Source organism: Sesamum indicum, linkage group LG10, assembly GCF_026168435.1.
Source record: "Sesamum indicum cultivar Baizhima isolate 11 linkage group LG10, ASM2616843v1, whole genome shotgun sequence".
NCBI lineage: Eukaryota > Viridiplantae > Streptophyta > Magnoliopsida > Lamiales > Pedaliaceae > Sesamum > Sesamum indicum.
Genome location: NC_142666.1, coordinates 1,444,728 through 1,465,821, shown reverse-complemented (window position 1 = coordinate 1,465,821; position 21,094 = coordinate 1,444,728). Strand labels below are relative to the sequence as shown.

The following is a 21,094-nucleotide window of genomic DNA, read 5'->3' as shown; positions in this document are numbered from 1 at the left end:
AAAAATGATAATGATGATGCGACAATATAGTGGATTCTTTATTGATGGGTGAGCTTATAAGCAATATTTTATTAGATATTACAAATTTTTTAAAAATTTAAAAAGTTAGTTTACTTTTTTTATTTTTACATGAATTTATTTTATTCAAATACTTTAATAATTTATTTTAAAATAAAATACAACTATTTTATAAGTTCAAAAAATGTATGAACTTAGGTTGCATCTAGATTGAGAATTTAGAAATTAGAATTATGAATTTCAAATTGTCGAGAAGAAACTACTTGAATTTAATTGGATAATTTTGAATTTGAAATATTTAAAATTTTTTAATTTTAATTTTAATTTTAAATTATGTTTTATTGAATCTGAATATATTTTATTTTATTTTTATATATAGAGTTAGTTTGGAATATTTTTCTCCAAAATTTTAATTTATATTTAAATAATCTTATCGTATATATAACTAATATAGCCACTCTTAATATGATATAATATCAATGTTGGAGTAAATAAATATATTGTTATAACTGAATAAGTTGTAGATAAAGCCACGTGCCATTGGAAGTCGAATATAAAAACGCGCCTCCGCTGAAAAATTCAAAACCCCAAAATTAAAACCCTAACTTACGGCGGAGGGACTTCTCCGCCGAGAAATGTTTCGTCTGTGGCGGCACAACGCCGCCGCGTCCAGCGTCAGAGGAATTTTAACCAAGACGGTTTCCGAACAGCAATACTACTGCTCCACCGCTGCCGCTACCAACGGGGAGAACTGTGGAAAAGGAAAAAATGATAGCCGATGGTTGATGTTGCCTCCATTTGACCCCGCCGTGGACGGTTCTTCGATTGGAAAGAAGCTGTGTGGCGAGCCAACCGACTCAAGCATGACGGCTCTTAAGTGGATTGTTAAGTGCTGCCCTCATCTCCCGAGGTCTCTTGTTCAGAAACTCTTTCGCTTAAGACAGGTTCATTTCACCGTTACGCGGGAATATAAACAGGCTCACGTTATCAAGCATTTCGGGGTGCAGATGAATCCTAGATAAGGATTGTTTTTCTGAAGCGAGAGATTTATGCTTCTATTTTCAGCTTTTATCAGGAAAAAAGAAAAAAAAGCTGCTAGTATGTTTGAAAAAAGCATCACAATATAACACGATTTTGATTAACATGGGAGTACTAGAGAATGAAAGTTGATAGAGGATTTGAAATCAATTAAATTGTTATATATGTATATTGACGTAAAGTAGCAATAAAAACATGCCAAGTTTGTGTGATTATTGTTTTAACAATTGCGTATGAATGACCAAGTGTTGTTAGATCATATGATTTAAAATCCAAGCTTATACACATATGACCTTGAAATGAGCCAAGCTCTAGCTCCTTTTATGTTTATTGCCTAAGCACTAATTCTTAAATAAGCATGCTAACAAGTGTGTGTTGACAATCATACCTTTTCTCCTATTATGATTTGCTTCAGGTTCGAAAAGAGTGCTCCAATATTGAAACTAAAGAACAGCGTCCAAGAAGGGTAAAATAGTTATTCACAATTTATGAAATTTGATATTGTTCTTGTTGATGGTTTTTGAGGACAAATATGGCCTCCAACTGCACAGCTGATCTTATGTTATATTTAATGATATCTAAAGATAGGAGCTAAAGATCTGATGGATATTGGTGATAGAATATTGCTTCCAAAATCTGTTGATGGAAAGTCTCCTTCAACAACAGCAGTATCTCAGAGCTTTTCCGATGAAGAAGAATTGAAACTTGTCAAGAGTCTTGAGTTGTATAAGGTATCAAGGTCCATAAATTTGTAGTCTGTCTGTTATGCAGCTAGCAAATATTTTTATGTAGTATGTATTATGCTTGAGGGGAAAACCTAACCTCTAGATACATTATTTTAGGATCCAGCCATAATTGTCATCAATAAACCGCCTGGAATGCCTGTACAGGTATAAGTAGATGTTCATTGCTTTCTCTGTGATTGCAGGACATGTGCCCTCATCTTGTACAAAGTTCTTTTTCAGGGTGGCATTGGGATAAAGAGAAGTTTAGATGAATTAGCTGCCAAGTATTTGAAATATGATTATGCAGAGTCACCTCGCCTGGTGAGTTCTAAAGTCTCTTTTCATGTTACGTTTTCCTTATGTGTTGTGTGTATACATATAAGGCAGTCCACCAAGCTGCCTGCTAGGTTTGCTTTTGCTCGGATTGTATGATGTCTGGAAACTTCAACCACGCGCCTGGTTCGTGTAACCTTGCAGCATGCTGAAAGTATCTTATGTATTCTGGCACGAAGAGCCATAATATTTTTCGAATGGCTGGCAAAAGCTAGGATTTTACTGCACATATAATGCTAATGTTTGTTGATCTTTTTCTTCAACTTTATTTTCTTTTCTTTTGCTCATTTTATCATTCAAGGTAAGTCATTTGATATGCTGAGTAGTAGTTTTGGGAGGGTGCTGTTTCATCAAAACACAAAGAAATAAATACTAATATGCAAGATTGCTTTTAACATTTTAGTAGTACATGTGGAAATTGTATTTTCATGGTATTGGACTATGCAGACATTATTTTCATAGAATATATCTTTACCCCAGTCATTGTTTATTTTTTCTATTTTGAGAAATTTGCAGCTTGGTTTTGAATTGATGCTATAAACTATACTTGTGCATTTAAAGGCACAGTTTGCTACACATAGGCTTGTTTTATTGTTAATGAAAACACTGGATTTAGCACTGTCCCGATGTTTCACTCTACCTCATTGAAATGAGATCAATTAGGAGTTATCCTTTTGAGATACTGGCCAAAACTTTTGTGTTTGGTTTCCAATAATTTTACCATGAATTTTATCTTTTGCAGCTTTTCTGGGAGAAAAGAGCTTTACCTGTTATCTTTAAGTATGTCAATTTGTCCTGTTTGACTGTTTCTTTGGTCTAGCAAGCAGCCATTTACCTTTTGCACGTTTTTGTTGGTAAATAGGTGCACCGACTTGATAGAGACAGCAGTGGTATATTAGTGATGGGAAGGACACAGTTAACCGCTACCATCCTGCATTCTATTTTTCGGGAGAAAACTTTTGGCGCATCAGATGATGTGGGTAATTTTATAAATAATTCATAGTAGTTCTTGTTCTATAATCTTTTCTAAATAAGAAAGTATCTGTCCAACAACTAGTATTTTGCTATCTACTATAAGTCCCATACCTGAATCATCGTTTCCTGTCTTACAGGTTCCTGACAGTAAAAAAATCCTTCAGAAGAGGTATTGGGCCTTAGTCATTGGATCTCCTCGCCGTCGAGAAGGATTGATTTCTGTGCCTTTGGGAAAGGTGTCATTTATCTTACTCCACTTTAGAAGCTTTCATAGAAGTCTTCAACTCTTAACAAAATAGTCTTTGCTATTTTTCCTGTCAGTGTGTTCTTTACGTTGAATTTTTGGTCAATCTTGCCAGTTACTGGAAAGCTCTATATGTGTAGGAATTATGATTCATTTGACAAAAGATCTCTAGCATTACATGATTTGGATGGTCTAAACCTGGAAGGATTGTCTAAAGGACCTGAATTACCACATAAGATGAATTATTTTGAAGTTTATTTTTCTAAATTATAGTTGAAGTTTTTGAAAATGTAGTATATACACTGGCTTTGAAGATTTAATTAAAACCTCTTGTGCTAGCGGTCTCTTGGAACTTTCTAATTATCATGATTGTGGATTCATTTGCAAATGAAGATGGCCTTTTCTGATCTCTGTCATACATAACTTGTAAGAACTATCCTATGAAAATTTTCCTAGTAACCAAGATAATTTCTTACCAGTAAAAAAGTAATTAGTTCTGAGAAGCTGGTAACATCCATCCAAATTATGTAATCACGACTTAATGGGATTAGTGCTGATTAATGCTGCTTCAGTTGCCTAGTACTTTGGTATCTTGACCTTCATTCTGTAAAAAGGGCGTCAATTACTTTATCATGTTGGGGTGTTAGATTGTCGAAAAACTGAAGCATGCTGGCCCTTAATCTGTTTCTTCCGATTCTCCTATTATTCAGGTGGTAATTGACAATGGAAAATCTGAGAGAATTACTGTAGTAGATACTACCAAGACAGTGTCAGCTCAGCATGCTGTGACAGAGTATCGAGTTATAGCATCTTCACCATGTGGTCGGTTTCTCATGCTTGTTTCAGAAATTTGTATAAGTTGAGCTCCAAGGTTTCTGTTGCCTTGTTTGGTTTATCTTCTATTCCTGCATGCATGTGCATAATAACTTCCAAGGGAGATCAACCTTTTAAACTGTGCTGATGACTATTTACAAAGATCTACTACATTTTATTGGCCTATAAATATGCCTTACCAGAAAAGAAAATTAAAGAAAAACAAGTATTAGGTGATACAGAATAATGGTTTAGTTAAACTTGTACTGGATATGTTAGTTACTTGATGCATTTATTGAAAGCATTTCATTGTACTAAGATGCTATATCTGATAATCCAATCCTTTCATGAAGCAACTTATGATAAAATGTGTACACCGACGAAATTATTTTTTTTAAGGCCTAATATTTGCCTTGTGCTGTTGTAACAAAAACCATGTTAAGGGCTTAGGAAACATCTCATGTTAAAGTTTTATGGTTATTGAAACTAGTAGGGCTACTCACGGTTCAGAGAAGAAGAAAGATGGTTTATAACTTTTGATTTGTCTTTGAGTATATATCATCTTATGCTCTCAACAGAATGGCCCTTAAAATCACCATTGAAGATTTGTGCTTACTTCTCTTCTTCAGTGAAGTTGGATGAGTTATTATATACTTTTTACTGACAAAATTTTCAGAAGATTTTATTTCCTACTTCCAATAAAGTGATAAATTGCAGGTTACACATGGTTAGAGCTGTTGCCACTTACTGGAAGAAAACATCAGGTTTGGATATTAATCATGAATGATTCTTGCAGTATCAATTGCGTCTTCTTTTTTAACCATTATTTAACTTAAGCGAATAAGGATATTGAGACTGATTCTTTGCCTTCACCTCTGATCATTGAGCAGCTCCGTGTTCACTGTGCTGAAGTATTGGGGACACCTATAGTTGGAGACTACAAGTATGGCTGGCAAGCTCACAAGAGATTGGGAAGCCGCTTGGTTTATGCTTCAGACCTTAGATGGCACAACAAAATATCAGAAGTTCAACATGATACTGTTGGCTTCGACTCGGAAATTGGAAGTATATCTGATAAACAACTTCGTCTTCATCTTCACTGCAAAGAGATGATCTTACCCAATATTTCACTGGCCTTGCAACATAGAAATGGAATTTCAGACCTGGATACTGCAGCAACGGAAAGCATTAAGTTAGTTGCTCCATTGCCGGCGCACATGCAAAGAAGTTGGGATCTACTGAACTAGTACCATTAGTTCCAAGAGGAGGGAAGTATGATATTCACATGTGCTACTGATAACTCATGTCCCAGGTAAGAGCATCTTCTTGAGGCTAGGAGAAAAAAAATATTTACCTGTCACTAACCATACTTAAATCTGGCCGAGAAGTCACTGACTTTGTCATAATCCAAACATTACATTAGTTGTTGAAAAACTGAATTGTAGGAAACAAGATTTATTGTTAACATTGATCGCTTCTCGTCACTTTTCACCTTATTTGCATATTTTTGTAGTTACATAAGACGTATTTGAAAGTAAGTTCAACCAATTCCAAGCACTTGTTTGCTTTGGGTTATACTGGACCTTTGACATTGGAATTTGCTTGTTGATACCATAAATATATTCTATGTCGTGGTGAAAGACATCTTTTAAACTAGGTCTAGGCCAGCCCTTAGTGCATTTGAAATCGTTGTCCAATTTAATCTTAATTCAATCTTATAACTTGTGTGATCGTTTAGGAGTCAACGCATGTCTATAAGACCATTTCTGGCTGCGCTGGCCTGAATTCTTGCTCGTGTCGCGTGTACTTGCATTCCGCGGGCATAGGTACCAAATAGGAGCCACCTTATATCTAGATTTAGTAATGTAATCATTTCTCTCTCCTCCAATTTGAAATCCAACTTTTTATGGGCGTACTGCTATTTTTTGTGAGTATGAATCTCCGTTTTGGGTGAATAGTGCTGCGTTTTCCTGTATGTTTTGTTGCGAAGTAATTGTAAGCTGAGTGATCAATTCATGCATGTGCATCCAAGTTCCCTCTTCTCTAAACGGAAAAAGTGCACAAAAGCATGAGTGTTTGTTTGTAAGTTTGAACTTTTTCCTACCAATTAATTTACTTAGGAAGATAAAACTTATTGAGCTATTTAATAGCCCTCCATTATTCCTCTTACACCAGAGGATTTCTTCTCCATTTTCTTCCCTGTGCCCATTTATATTCACTTGACATGTAAGTGGAGATGCTCAACTCCTTGTCTTGGAAAATTTATCAGCCCAACATTAGGTGGAAAATAATATGGCTGGATATCGGAGATTTCCCTGGTTTTCTTCCAATTAGACCGGAAAAGAAGTCCTCACACCGTGGTTTCAATTCATACCAAGCGGAGCAGAATCTAGACCGGAAAAGAAGTCCTAACACCGTTATTCAATCCATACCAAGCGGAGCAGAATCTAGACGGGAAAAGAAGTCCTGACACCATTATTCAATCCATACCAAGCGCAGCAGAATCTGTTGGATGAACGTAACCTACATTTCAATTATCTCAGCTGTAAGTTGGCCTAGTATGGTGGTTATTGGATGGCCTGTCGGTTGTAGATGAAGGGAGTGGTCTTTTAATCCTTGTTTGAGAGCCGCCCTTGGGTAAACAAACTTTAGTTTCCTTGGAAAACTTCCAGGCATCAAGAACCTCAGGCAGACTTTAAAGTGGTTAAGGCATTCTTCACATGGAGACTTTGCTAACAGGTGCAATCACGAACCAGATTCCACCGCAACGAAAATGATTAACATTTACCACAAAAAAGGCATAATCCAGAAATGTCCCTGTTTAATGTGTATCTGCTGAGATGAAACTATTGGGAGGTACTGAAAGTGAGTTGACTATTTCATGGCAACTTCAATGTATTTTTCTGTTATATTGCAAGTGAATCATTAACCAAAAATCATTACACAAACTCTACGGTAACTCACTTTCTGGGTGAGGAGATAAGCACTCAAGGCCCCTCCGCTCAATTACAATTTCACTCACCAGTAGCAAAATGCCCCAATGCAGCTTTTCCCCAAGCTAATCCTGTTCCTCAAATTTATGCAATGAACAAGTATCAATGGTCCTCGTGTTCACAGGATCTTCTTAGGTCCTGATGTACTTCCTGAGGTAAGTGTTAGCTGCATCTATACCAATCGACTAAAGTACATGTTCATGAAATATCTTGATGGGTTGAAGCCACTTAGAATTACTGCAAACAAAGAGCAACTATAAATTTCTGTATGAAACAAGACGAATGCATATCACAATCTTGTATGGTGACACTTACATATAGGGGACAGAACAAAGACGATGCTAATTGGGTACAGGAACAAAGTGGTCCTCTCCAAGAAGGGTAATACTGCATGATAGACGAAAGATGAATTAGTATAAAGAAAGGTCCTAGATACATAGAATCATTATTGTGAAGGGTGTATTTTCAGTCTACGGATGCATAGTTTGCTCCATGTTTACACAAATGAAATGGCCCTCCGTAGCTAAAGAGCTTATCAGCATTCATTCAACAAATCTTTTGGAGTTTTTAACTTTCTCATCCCAGTATTTAATACTGTAAGCTTGATGGAAGTCCTCCTTCACTGACCAGGAGTACAAACAACTAAATAACCAGTTTATTTGCAAAGTCCAATTTCTGTGGAAAAAACCTCACTATTCCAATTTCTGTAGAACTTATCATACGCTAAGAAACTTTTGGACACTTAAACGGAACATCAGAACACATTTGGATCAATCTAGGTGCAGCAAGAAGAAAGCAAAAGACCTCTCATCTTTTAAGTATACAACAGAATCTCAACAAGCACCGCTTTCGTGAAATTTCAGATCCTCAAGTTTCAGTCAACTTTATTTCACATTGATCCTATTGCAGTACGGATGTGAGGTACAATGCTAAGCACTCTTCCTTCCAACAGCTATGGCATACAAAGGTAACACTGATACTAGTGGTGCAACTTTGTAGTTTTGGCAAGAGGAAATTCAGTATTATATTTCCACACAACACTCAAAGAGTTTACAGGTTTTGTAGCCTATTCCAGCAAGGAAAGGACACATACCAAGTCCTTGACTCATTGCCATTAAACAAATGAAAGAAATGATAATGCTTCAACAGAAAATTGTCTCACCATCATAGCCCAAGTAATTTAGGTAATGATAGTATGAAGCAGCTGCCATGAAGAGCAAATTTGATAGTAATACAGGAACAAAACCATGAGCCACCAGCAGAGGTGATAAAAAATAATGAATGACTGCCACAAAAGCAAAGACATTAGCAGCTGGGCACCGTATATTGGAGACAATTTCCAGTAAGAGCTCCCACTTTGCACTTACCATAAAGCAGCACAAACATAGGGAAGAAAGAGTTGCAGTGCACATCAAAGGCATACAACCTTCACAAGGTTAAAGATAAAGTTAGCAAACAAACCATAGTTCGGAGCACAAATCTAGACATAGTAATGCAGTGACATGAGAAAAGGCAGTGTAACCAAATATCCAGGCACAAGGGATAAGCGGATAAACTCAGAAAATATAACCAGAACAGGATGAAACTTGCCACTCCACCCGTTGCTCCACGACATGACTGTTTGGAGCTTCTTCTCGAAGATAATTGTTAGTGAAGAACCTGGAATAAGTTTGCCAAATAAATGTTCATTATACAATAGTGAAATCTATAAGGAAAGCACATTAACTAGGTCAAAGTCTTCAGCATTATGCAAATATGACAAAGAATCACTTTGCCAGCAGTGGCCCAGCATTAATTTATCAATAGGACACTGCTCCAGTTGCTTTGGGGAGGCCTCTGATGCATAGCAATGGAACCATAATACAATGTTCGCTTCTCAGAGAAATGTGGGTACTTATCCACAAAATACATGAAAATAAACTTAGAATTTGAAGGGCAGAATTATGTTAAACATGTTGAGAAAAACAGTTGACCCGGGAACATCACTCTATAGAGATTGCCTCAGCTCTCTGTTTTACTGCATTCTACAACCAAAACTCAGAAATATGGCATATTGATGGGACAAAGTGTTAAAAAATATGTAACTTCATCTTCCCTCCTTCCTCATTTTTAGTAATACAGCATTATCGTGGGACCAAGTTCAGTCGAAAGCACTCTATGTTTGATACTTTTACCATGACTATTTCGCAGGGTCAAGTAGAGAAAGTGGAAAGAACAACTATCTCCTGAGCTGCTTTTGGATCTTGGATCCTGAATTATCCTGTACTTCAACTTTTAGCAAGTCGTATTCATTACATGTAAAACATGCATGCAAGTCATGTAACACTCAAAACCTGGAAGAATGGTTACAAAAATTATGCGAACAGGAGACTATTAAACTCACTTTTCCTTCAGACATATCTACAATATATATGTGACCTATATAAAAGGTGCATAGAACAGGAAACCTTGGTGTCAAAATGTCCTTTGTAGTAACCGTTTTCTACAGATTTTGTGTGGAGAGTATTTCCTCATTTTACCCTAAGACCTTGGTTTTCTAGCAGGCTGACCATCAATTCCACAACTGGGAGAAGGCCTAAATTATAATTCAATGATTTAAAGCATAAATTTTATATTGCACGTATGTAATTAGAACTTTTAGCCTGGAACGGTGGTTAGTATCTCCAAAAGAAATTAAATGACTGAAGCACTAATTAAAGAGCTAGACATTCACAGAACTTAGTTGCCTAATTGAAATGCCAAAAAAATTTTGAGCTAAGTAATAGGACTGTGTGCAACCACTCATAACATCTTTAATCCATATTCTTGTTTGTCCTCACCAGCAACAAGTAGCCAAAATTGCGCCTGATAAGAGGAAATGGAAGAGCAATACTGAAATAACTACGAAAACAGCATGCCCTGCACTATGATCGTACCTGAAACAAATAAATGAAGGTAATTACATATGGGAGATAACCACTATTTTGCACACGAATCTACTGTGAAAGAAAAAACAGAGAAAAGATTCATCCATTCAGAAGTATAATTAAATAAAGTGTTTGTAGGAATGCAATGTTAGATTTCCTACATATTGTAACAAATTTTCAGTATTATAAATTTTCTAAAAGGAAGGCTTGCCTAGGAGGCTGATCAATACCTAGATCATTAAGGCAGCCATAACAGAGAAGTATAGAAGACACTTACGCAGCACAATAAGCCATCGCTGAAACTGACAACAGAAGACTACATATGACAACAAATGCAGGATCATCACGTGCCCACTGGTTCTTTGTTTCTGCACAACCGAAGATTTTGGGGTGGGGGGGGAAGGATCGGAGCAGGTAGGAAGTCATTAATAGCTAAAACTTAAAAAACAGTCAAATATAGCAAATGATACTCTCTTAATTTCAGATAATAGATAGTAAAACTATTATACTTTCCAATCTAGGGAAGAAACATTTTGCTACCATGGTTTTAGGAAAAAATATAGTATTCAATATCAGCAATAAAAAATCAAATTTGGAGAATGATAAACTTGATATTCCCAAAAAGAGAAGCTCAGGCATCAGCTATCTATGCAGGAGAAAGATGTACCATAGTATTCGAAAGAATGACCTAAGAGCCGTTCTACATAGAAGCTGGCTTGGCAGCTGATGTTTACAGAAGTTCAAAATGATTACATGGACTAATTCATCTTTGACAAGGATAACTTAGAAGTGCTCTGAGAAAGGAAACAATAGTTTTGGTTGGCATGGCGCTGAATGAATAATGACTCCATTGGCAATAGAGTCATAACCATCTAGCAGATGCAATTTGTAAAATCTGCATGAGGTGAATACTGCTAGTATACATGATGAATTATTGGCATGTTGGTACTCTGGAAAGATTCAGTAATATTTATCTAACCATGAAACTTAATCAAGCAATGGCAATAAAACAATGCTTATTACGTCTTAAACCCATAGTAAACCTATAAAAGACTAGTCATCAGAAACAATAAAAAAGATGTCATAGCAAAAGAAAGCACAACAAATATGGAAATTTATTTCCAAAAGGTGAACAAGGCTTCCCTAGAAGACTTACGCTTGTGATACTTGGTATGTTGATATCTGCATTGTCATACATTTCACATGCAAAATATAGAAATAATATCATTAGAAACCCGAGAAATTAAGAAAAAAACGTCAACAGAAACAACAAGAATAACATGAAAAGGTCAACTAGCAACCTAAAACCTAATGTATGCTAATATCGTGGAAGAATGATATTGCTTGCAAACAACATGTTTATTCTAAAAGAATTCCCTGGATGATTGCTAATTTTTATTAAAGGGAAAAAGACACAAGAGAGAACTTTTTCGTCTCTTGGCATACTAGGAACCTGATAACAAAAGTAAGTTTCTGTATCACACATAGCAAGGACTATTCGCCTTTCATCAACTTGTCAGTTGTAGTATGGTATGAAGTTGGATATTTCACAAACTCTGTCTCTCACACAATATAATTGAAGAAATCAACAGGTGATACTAGTCTAAGAAAACCAGGAAAGAAGTGCAAGAGTCCAGAGGGCTTAGCTGGAATATATAAGGACGGTTCAACAATATTGTGAGGATCAGAATTAAAGATCACAAGAAAATACATCACATAGGAATGATTATAATAATTTGCAAAGCTGGATACCCACACGACTTTCGGTGAAGTGCATAGGTGAAGCATTTGCCAGAAAGTATATTCAATGTCCATTTGTTGCCACTGCATTGAACCACCCAAAGAAATTGGTGTCACTGAGAGAACATAGGAAATGAAATAACTGTATCTGTTGAAAATTATTAAGATTTAAGTAGACTACCATGAAACACATTTCTTCCATTAGGCTTCTGGAAAAAATTACTAGTTGCAAAAAGAAAATAATGACGGCGAAATTCTAGAAATCATACAGTCAGTCACCAATAATGGCTACGTCTATTGTAAGCCAAAAGTTAGACAACATAGCATAAAGGAAAAGAAACATAAAAGGAATTTATGTAACATGAGTCGCTAAGAGACTGAATGTGGTCGACAAAACCTTCAATAGAACTAGACCCTCAAATCCAATTAGAATGTATTCCTCTCCTTGTCCACTCAACTAATGACCAAACAAGGGGTACCTAATGCAATTAGAATTATCTTAGAACTATGTAAATTTGATTAGTTCATTCCAGTTTCTTGCCAGGAAGTGGGGAGGATGTTAAACAATCAATGGAAAGCTCATTAACTCATAGTAGGAAGTTCATATTTCTACTTATTGACTGTGATCAAGCTGATGAGCAATGACAACCTCAAAGTTCAGGTTCTCAGTTATTGTGTAAGAAACAACATTTTCATTCCAACAGGAATAGAAAAGTGATGGAAATTGTTAGATCCAGCAATAACTCGTATTCAGAGCTCAATACAAGATAAAATGCGGAGAAATATAAACTTAGATCTTAACTGTTTTTTTGCTTTTAACTGACCAGAGGAAGAAATTAAACCAAATTATTAAATTAACTTGTTCCCATTTAGATAAAATTTTATTACTGCCGAAAGTCCCTCATCTCTGCCTGCGGTTAGCTACCAATTAGAGTATGAATTTTCGGGATTACTACCTGTCTTAGGATCAAGTGCGGCAAAATCCTACTTCTAGTAACAAATAATTCGTCTCATCTAAACCAAGGGGGTAAAAAAAAACAATGCAAATGTCGTGATACTCGGCAACATTTCTCACATTATCCTCCATTCATTCCATTATCTCTCGTCCTGAACCACATACAAGACGCGAACGCAACAACACCTCATCACAACGCAATGAGACAACAATTCGGAGGCATCGATTAAAACATTTTACCATAACGATCAAGATCAGATCTGTAATTGGAACAATATTTCAATTACATATGCATGTAAATTTGTGAAGAAGACGACGAGAAAGGGAAGAGGGAAACGAAACCTTGACTATTCTGCGGAGGTAATGAGGGAAGAGAGAATTGGGCCGGGCGTGAGGGCCCGGACGGACCTTCGCTGATGAAGAGGTCGGCAGCATCTTCTTCTTCTTCTCTAATTTCTTCTGATTTTGATTGTTTTCACTGTAATTTCCTGATTCTACTACTGATTGGTTTGGTTTTGAAGATCTCTTCGATTTCAAGGATCTTTTTCCTTTCTATTTCGTTGTTCCCTCCTACTCTCCCCGTTTCTGGTAGACTGTAAAATGTAAATGCTAAAGTCCGGATACGTTCTCTTTGGGCTGGGTTTTGTGGAGGCCCATCAAATTGGGTTCCTAAGCAAGCTCGAATGTTGAGCCTATCCGGTTTGACCCTCTTGGGCTATGAACCAAGGCCCAAAAAGGTGTCGTTTACCTTGAGATCAATCCCATCTAATTGTAGAATTCTTTTTTAATAGAAATGATAACTATATCATAATTTTGATGTTCATAGAAATGGGTTAATCTAAAATAGTCCAAAAGAAAGAAAGAGATCGCAATAGCACAAATCAATTCAAGACCCAAGGTGCCCCCAAGGAGCCCAGTGTAGGTGAGTTCTCAGAAATCTTACAAAATGTGCCCTCAGAAAATGAATTGACTAAATGAGAGGTCCAACCGACTCAAATTTCAGAGGGTCTAAGTTCAAGAACGCCTCACAAGCCCACAAGAAAATTTAGGTACATCAAATTTTCTTCCCAAATTCAAAGTTCATATCATATGCATCAGTGGGTGGTTTAGATGGCATCCATGTAAGATCCCACATCTTCCTAAATCAGATAAGGATCAACGGCCCCCTTGGATATACGTAATGTTTCTAGCCAGAAAGCAATCTATAAACTTTAAGAACTTGACCTCAGCTGGGAGAAAGTGTCTTCTTAACCACCTCCCCCAAAATTCAGGAGGCATCTTATTTCGAGAAGATATTCTTATTTGTAACGAACTTCAATCCCCCCTAGGAATTGTTGGTCTCCAACCGTTAAGATATAATTTTTCGTTGAATCTGGTGATCTTTCAACCATTGAGGACGCCCCATCGAATTATAGGGGATTCAGTCTTATCCAACCATATTGAAATAATCTTTCACTAGATCCGTTATGTTCAACCAACTAAAGGTTGCCTATAAAGTATTTGAGAATTTGGATTGAAATAAGAATTTGAATAAAGTATTTTAGACAATTCTATATTAAAGTAATCTAAATAATGACTTAAAAAAATATTTCCAAACAACTATATATATATATATATTAAAATTTGTGCACCTAAAATCCCAAGGGCAATGAGAAGGCTGAAGTAGCAAACTAAATGATCTATAAGGGCAGGTCCAGTAAACTGCTGCAAGCTCAAAGACTTTAACTTGAATGAAAGCCCAATCTCAACTAGCTAGGCCCAAACTTATGAACCTCCACACCGCACCTCAGTGGCATCAGTAGACGCCAATATGGGAAGAAGGTAATGTGGCACGAGCTGTCTGAAGCATCAAGTCAACTAAGATACCCGAGTCCTCAGTAGATTTGCCTGATCACCCTCTCAACAACTTTGTTAAAGACTTTCAGATGACCTTATCATAAAAGATTGTACAAATATAATGGATCTATTCGTAAAGAACTATACCTATCCATGGAGATAATTCTATCTATTGATGATATCCTCATATGCCAGGGTTAAGATGGATTCAGACGACTAATAGATAGCTATTCCCCTCCAAGTCAATAGAGGTTTGATCTCCTCCCAAAGGCCGTGGGAGCTGTCCATAAATACCAAGACCATCTCATTTTGAAGGGGTAACTGACAATTACATCTGCACTTATGAAATTTAATACTCATTAATATGCTATTATTTTATCGATAAAATATAATTTAAAATGTTTTATAATATGAATTATAAAACAAAAAAAATATTATGAATTTGAATGCAGGAAAAATGCAAGCAACCCCCTTGTGATATTGCAAATGAGTAAATTACCCCCTTATAAAAAAAATTATGATTTACCTCCCTATATTTTTTAAAACACACCAATTTACCCCCTCCCCCCATGATTTTTAAAATAAAGCATTTTTACCTCCCTATACAGGGAGGTAAATTGCTTCATTTTAAAAAATATAAAGGGGTAAATTATTATATTTTTTTCATAGGAAATAACGTGCCCATTTTCAGTATTACAGGGAAATAAATTGCTATTCAACCATTTGAATTATCTACTTTCACATCTAGGAATTACGAAATTATAATTATATCAAATATTCCAATTCAAATTAAGTATGTTGTTAGAAAATAAAACTATGTTACCACATTCTTGTCAAATTTTTTAATATATAACTATTTTACCAACGCTAAATATTACTTTTTATTTTGTTTAAAGAAATTAAGAAAAAGTTGGACAAGAAAAAAGGAAAATCGGCATCTAGTTTGGAGTCTTTGGGACTTCAGACTTCACAGTGAAATTGCGAAATTCCTATCATCTCCCTCTCCAAATTCTCCCTCCCTATTCTCTGAAAATTCTCCGCTTCAATTTTCAGAAACCCTAATCGCCATGGTAGAATCTAGTCGGTTCTCTGTCCATCTCGCTCTAGGCGGTGGTGCAGGTACGATATTGCACACTTATGATCCAGATTATAATTACTCCTGCAAAGGTTTCATGTAGTACGTGATTTCAATCTAGTATCGATCCATTCCAACATTTCGACTATGATAATTGTGTTATTTTTGGTGATGCAGTTGCCGACGTGTTGTTGTGGAGGAAATGGTACCGGAGCGTCGCTTTTCTTGTGGGGTCAACTGCCCTTTGGTTCCTGTTCGAGATAGCTGGATACAATTTACTGTCGTTTATATCGAACGTTTTATTGTTGCTCGTAGCAATCTTGTTTTTTTGGGGTAAATCTGCATCACTTCTTAACAGGTAGATGAATTAATGTATCTTAATTGTTGTATGCTTAAGTTTTCAGAGTAGTCTACTGATAGTAATTATTTTTGCACTTACTTTGGACATCACTTGATGGCTCTTACGGAAAGGTTTCTACTTTGTGTTACTCAATTTCAACAATGGGTTTTGTGGGTTTTAGTTACTTGATGGGTTATGGAAACTTATTGAGTAAACTGTTTCTATGATTTAGACCTCTCCCGCCCCTCCCTAGTCTCGTGGTTACTGAAGAGAGTGCTCTGAGGGCTGCTGATGAGATGCGAGTTTGGGTAAACTATGTATTGGCAATTGCACACGACATTGCATTTGGTGGAAACTTGAGACTCTTTGCTGAGGTGCTATAATTTTTGTTCTCCTCCTTGTTATGCTTTGTTTACTAACCCTTGTGGTGCCTTTGCTGATTGAGGGGGATCTTGTGCCTGAACCTTGATGGGCTTTGTTTATTAGGTTGCTATACTCTTGTTGGTTATTTCCTACATTGGCAGTCTTTTCAGCTTTTTTACGCTGGTCTACATAGGTAAGTCTGGATTCTAGTAAATGCTATATTTTCTTTTGGTCTACATAAGTAATGTGGGGATTTTTTTGCATTGTTATTATGACAGATGTTCTTCTTAGTTTCTCACTGCCAGTGTTGTATGACAAGTACCAAAAGCCAATCGATGACAAGCTGAGTGCTGTGTATAATATAGCTCAGGTACAATATCGGAAAATTGATGATAAGATACTGCGAAAGCTTCCGTTGCCTTCAAAGAAGGAGAAGAAGATCCAATAGACTCACTGTAATCTCTTATATCCCTCTTTATACACACAGATACACCCCTATATATATATTTCTCTCTATCTTTCTCTCTTCTCGTAGTGGCAGGACGCTTATTTGCTTGACTATGTTATTACCATACTTGATTTATGTATGGTTTTCTTCATGACACATGCGGCGAAGTGCAAACAAGTCATGTCTATTGAATATAGTTGCTCTCTCCTCTGTTTCACTTTTGTTGTTTGTGATGCGTACAAAATATATAGTCTCATATTTTCAAATTTGTTCTTGTGAAAAAGCCAAGAGTTATAGGTTACCTCAAATGAACAAGAATATATGTTCTTTATCAAACATATAGACTTCAATTGTTCCCTTTTTGGCACTTAATTCCTCATATGGGCCATTTCCACATTTTTTTTAAAAAATTTTGCATATAACACTCCTGCATAAGACATGAATATCTATAAAATGATAGTCAGTTTTCAAGGTGCACAATGGGCCTGGCCAGCTCATTACTAGCATGGACCAGGCTAGAAAAGTCCGGCCTAGGACCAGCCCACTACTGTTCATGACTAGTCCTGGGGCGGCCTTGGGCCTTTTAAATGGGCCCCAATTAGGTCCATTTATAATCCCAAGCCCAGCTTGTGAATCAGCCCCGTTGAGGCCTAGATCAAGCACGAATTGACTATTTTATTTTTTTATGAAATAAAAATTTTCTTTTGAACAATTACTTAAATTTTTTGTAGAATTATGAAATACAATAAATAATAAATTAAATCACACAATAAATCATAACTAGAAAAATAATAGTTAATTTTATATAATGAACTTAGATGATAATAAATTTTGAAAAAAATAAATAAAATATATTAATGAATTAAAGTACTAAAAATTTAGAAGTAGAACAATAATTATAATAATTTTTAGAGTTCCATAAATATAAAAAAGCTACTTGAATAGTTAGTTTAGGAGAACAAAATAAAATTCATATGCCATGCATTATTATTATAAAAAAAAATGGCCCAATAGGCTTAGCCCCAGGCTCGACTCAGGACCAGGTGGTCCTGCGATACTGGGTTGAGCTGGTCCTAGGTTTCAATGGCCGGTCCCAAGTGGGCCTGGGCCAACCTAGCTTATTTTTTTATTGGTTCAAACTGGTCCTGGGCTGGGCTAGCCTAGCTCAGCCTACTGTGCATCTTTAGTCAGTTCTATGATAATCTAATTAAAACAGTATACAGCTTAAATGTAAACTTGAATATTCGTTTGTTTTCTCTCAAAATGATTAAAGTGATAATTTTATTGCTATGCAAGCCATAGCTCAGGTTTCTTTCCTCTTTGGTCCAATAAAATATGCCTATGGTGGCTATTTCTGTTCAATCAGAATATTATGCCAAAGATGAAAAGAAACCCAACATGGAATGAGGAAAAGAGAAGCTGAAAACTAGATAGAAAATAAAAGAGGGATTGTTTACTTGGAGTAGAAATTATTATTGTTGTCTACTGCCCTAATGTGGAGGTTTGCGTGAGTAGGAGTTATTTCCATTAACATGTGGCTGGTTCTTGTATGAATGAGTTCAAATGGAGAACTCATATTGAAATGTCATCAGGACAAGTCATATCACAAATTCAAATTTCTTGTCAGAAGTGGAAAAGTCCTGTGTACAGATTATTTTAGGTTGCTTGATTAGAATTTAGTTCAGTACTAAATGACATAAATCGACTTGTTTCATGAATATAGCTTGAAATATGCCTGAAGGGCAAATGATGGAAAAATAATCACATTGTGATGCAAAAGCCTCCCAGAAATTTAGAAATGTCCTTATCCCTTTTATGACACTGGAGACTGTTTCTAAACAGAATTTAAGAACATTATTGAAGAAGGATTTTGAGGTTTCGAGTGCATATTGGCTGGAATTGCTGTTTTGAGTTCCTAACAGTTCCCCCCCCCCCCCCCTCTTTTGCGGCAAAGAATGCATTATTAAGTGTTTTTAAGATATAAGCAGTGGGTTCGGAGATTCTTAAATCAAATCATTTTTTAGCTTGTTCTTTTAATTGTTTAGCATGTGGAGATTGATCTTGTTTGCCGGCGTTCTTGTAGCAAGGATACTTTTGATTACTCTACCACATCCAACTTCTCAATTCATTAGATGTATATATGACTATGCTAGAACATTTAGCTTGTTCATTAGATTGATAGACTATTCGGAATTTTTATGCATAATATATAAACTTAGATTTACGCCTCATGGAGGAAACCCAAGATGATTGCATGTCATGTTGGAATTGAAAGATTTGTTCAACTTGAAACTTATCAGTGTGTGTGGGTCAGATCTATATTTTAATGCATGGTAGTATATTTCCTCTAAAAAGCTAATGCTATTTGCAGGTGCCTTTTGCTGGTTTTTTGGCATCTTGTTTGGCATCTAACTTCTGTCGGATGGATCAGTTTTGAGGACCATCAGAGTTGTAAGTCATTTTGTGGCTTCTGGAAATTGTTAACACTGCCTGTTTTCTCATTCTTGTGGCTCGTTTTGTGGTAATTTTGGCCGTTCTTAAGCCATATAGCTCTCTTCACAGTTCATACACTCTTCTCCCACTGGATGGGAGGATAACAGTCCTAGGAATTAGTTGTGAAGCTTTAGGATTGTAAAGATTGATCTGTGCAATTGCAATGTGTATCTATGTTGATGCTCTTCATTGGGGTTGTTCTTGTTTGACTCCAAAAGTTAATGACAAGGCCAAAATAACTAGTTAACCTTATTTAGTTGTGCATGTTAAATGCAAGGGATAACTGAACCTTTTTTTTTTTCCTGAGGTTTGGTGTAATTATACATAAATTTCATATGGTTTTAAAAATTATATCTAATACTCTTGAGGTTTGCATCAATTTAGCAAATAAGTCTCTCTTTCAGTTAAAATTCACTGAATTTGAAAATTTTATCATGTTTTGCGTTAATATTAGCAAATTTCATGAATTTTGACTAACAACTGAACTTATTTGTTAGCCTGAAGCAAATGTTAGGAGTATTGAATGTAATTTTTCAAACAATAGCAATTTTATGTGTAATTACAACCAAACTTTCAGGGAAGGTGAGCGTGATTATCCCTAAATACAAAGATCGGCTTCACACATATTGAAAAGTTTTTATCTAGTCTTGTTAAATTCAACCAATCTCATGACACGTGATATATTTGTCATATGTTTGGTTATTTTAATTAAATAATATAATAATTATATAAAAAGTATTATATTTGTGGTATTATGAGTTGGGACTAGACCTACGTTAGAATAGGTAGGCAAAACATTATTGACATTGAAGATTGCTTGCAAACCGTTCCCCTATTACAAATCCTTATTCTCACTCAATTGCAGCAAAACCAAGATTGTGGTATACATGAATTCGGGAAACATGATTTTAGAGGGTGTTTAAGTACGCTTATAATTTTTTTCAAAATATTTTATACGATATTAATTCGATAATTTTCTTTAAAATGGATTTATAAGTTCTAATGTCTTATAATTTTTACATGCATTTTATAAGATTTTGTTTTTAATCCGTTTAATTAAGAACCACACCCTTTCACTTTAATGAGTATAACCAAGTCTGTATAACACTGAACCAAGGCCCCAATCGTCTCATGCTTTCGACTTTGGAGCATTTGGCGGCTTAAACCGGAGCAAAAATTTATTAAAAAAATAAAAATTAATTACATTTATACCCTTTTGAAAATATAGATGATACTTTTTCCTAAAATTAAGTTCACCCATTTATTGGGGCTCGAACAATAAATGCTTACTATAACAAAAATATTTACATAAATTTTGCTCTTTATTTAACGTATTCATGTATATTCTTATATTCATAAAGGGATGAATGTGATGTATATATATATGGAGTGATATAACATTATTAATTTTTTTCTAATAAATATAAAATTATTATATTAGAATGTTAAGTGAGGGTAAAAAATTAAAAATTTTATGTAATTTTTTTGCTAACATTAGCAATTTTTCTCTAAGCCATAACAAAAGAGGATCAGTAGTAAACGATGAATTTTCAAAGTGTAATGTACATATAATGTTAAATATATATTTTTTTGAAATAGTGTAACTTCGCATTTTTAAATGGGTCTAATGCATGCAAAAGTCACACATAGTGGGCAATCCACGAATTTGGGATCTATCTAGCAGAATTCATTTACGAGCATAAAATGGGGACCTGCAAAAGGAATATTAGCATCCTAATGCTTAAGTCAGTATATGATTTTTTAATATTAAAATTAAAAGAAAGAGACATAAAATTGAA

At 35.5% G+C, this 21,094-nt stretch overlaps 3 protein-coding genes across 10 annotated transcripts; 2 read left to right on the top strand and 1 right to left on the bottom strand.

Annotated features, from left to right (window-relative positions):
* Positions 1-575: 575 nt before the first annotated feature.
* Positions 576-7,789, top strand: LOC105172694 (Pseudouridine synthase family protein). 7 transcript variants are annotated; one of them, XR_848677.3, is made up of 11 exons: positions 577-962; positions 1,472-1,522; positions 1,641-1,787; positions 1,899-1,946; positions 2,022-2,102; positions 2,977-3,090; positions 3,227-3,325; positions 4,044-4,155; positions 4,864-4,910; positions 5,037-5,458; positions 6,416-7,789. XR_848677.3 is itself a non-coding variant. In XM_088885761.1 (10 exons), the coding sequence occupies exons 1-10, from the start codon at positions 654-656 to the stop codon at positions 5,054-5,056; spliced, it is 1,041 nt and encodes a 346-aa protein (XP_088741887.1). In that variant the 5' UTR covers positions 576-653; the 3' UTR covers positions 5,057-5,197. The 7 variants fall into 7 exon arrangements, 5 of the variants coding, with proteins under 5 accessions (XP_088741887.1, XP_020552921.1, XP_011092538.1 ...); XR_016067800.1 differs by lacking the exon at positions 6,416-7,789 and adding an exon at positions 5,885-6,158; XM_088885761.1 differs by lacking the exon at positions 6,416-7,789 and having other exon boundaries at positions 576-962; positions 4,851-4,910; positions 5,037-5,197.
* LOC105172693 (UNC-50 family protein) lies at positions 7,002-13,340 on the bottom strand. Of its 2 annotated transcripts, none has more exons than XM_011094234.3 (10): positions 13,083-13,338; positions 11,802-11,869; positions 11,202-11,227; positions 10,323-10,413; positions 9,959-10,054; positions 8,730-8,798; positions 8,507-8,565; positions 8,302-8,424; positions 7,455-7,526; positions 7,002-7,376 (listed from the first exon to the last, which is right to left on the bottom strand). In XM_011094234.3, exons 1-10 carry the CDS (start codon positions 13,173-13,175, stop codon positions 7,312-7,314), a joined length of 762 nt encoding a protein of 253 aa, XP_011092536.1. In that variant the 5' UTR covers positions 13,176-13,338; the 3' UTR covers positions 7,002-7,311. The 2 variants fall into 2 exon arrangements, 1 of the variants encoding a protein (XP_011092536.1); XR_016067801.1 differs by having other exon boundaries at positions 7,307-7,376; positions 8,710-8,798; positions 13,083-13,340.
* Positions 13,341-15,509: 2,169 nt separating this feature from the next.
* On the top strand, positions 15,510-19,547 carry LOC105172695 (Reticulon family protein). The gene is made up of 6 exons (XM_011094237.3): positions 15,510-15,695; positions 15,829-16,009; positions 16,224-16,365; positions 16,478-16,547; positions 16,633-16,809; positions 19,174-19,547. Exons 1-5 carry the CDS (start codon positions 15,644-15,646, stop codon positions 16,800-16,802), a joined length of 615 nt encoding a protein of 204 aa, XP_011092539.1. The 5' UTR covers positions 15,510-15,643; the 3' UTR covers positions 16,803-16,809; positions 19,174-19,547.
* The last annotated feature ends 1,547 nt before the right edge of the window (positions 19,548-21,094 follow it).

Excerpts from the sequence above, each read along its gene's own strand:
- LOC105172694 (XM_011094236.3), top strand. The coding sequence starts at position 654 with ATGTTTCGTCTGTGGCGGCACAACGCCGCCGCGTCCAGCGTCAGAGGA. Across the intron at positions 963-1,471 it reads AACTCTTTCGCTTAAGACAG|GTTCGAAAAGAGTGCTCCAA; the intron begins GTTCATTTCACC and ends GATTTGCTTCAG. Across the intron at positions 3,326-4,043 it reads TTTCTGTGCCTTTGGGAAAG|GTGGTAATTGACAATGGAAA; the intron begins GTGTCATTTATC and ends CCTATTATTCAG.
- LOC105172693 (XM_011094234.3), bottom strand. The coding sequence starts at position 13,175 with ATGCTGCCGACCTCTTCATCAGCGAAGGTCCGTCCGGGCCCTCACGCC. Across the intron at positions 8,566-8,729 it reads GTGGAGCAACGGGTGGAGTG|GTTGTATGCCTTTGATGTGC; the intron begins GCAAGTTTCATC and ends AACCTTGTGAAG. Across the intron at positions 8,425-8,506 it reads TATGTTTGTGCTGCTTTATG|TCATTCATTATTTTTTATCA; the intron begins GTAAGTGCAAAG and ends CTTTTGTGGCAG.
- LOC105172695 (XM_011094237.3), top strand. The coding sequence starts at position 15,644 with ATGGTAGAATCTAGTCGGTTCTCTGTCCATCTCGCTCTAGGCGGTGGT. Across the intron at positions 16,010-16,223 it reads TCTGCATCACTTCTTAACAG|ACCTCTCCCGCCCCTCCCTA; the intron begins GTAGATGAATTA and ends TCTATGATTTAG. Across the intron at positions 16,548-16,632 it reads TTTTACGCTGGTCTACATAG|ATGTTCTTCTTAGTTTCTCA; the intron begins GTAAGTCTGGAT and ends TTATTATGACAG.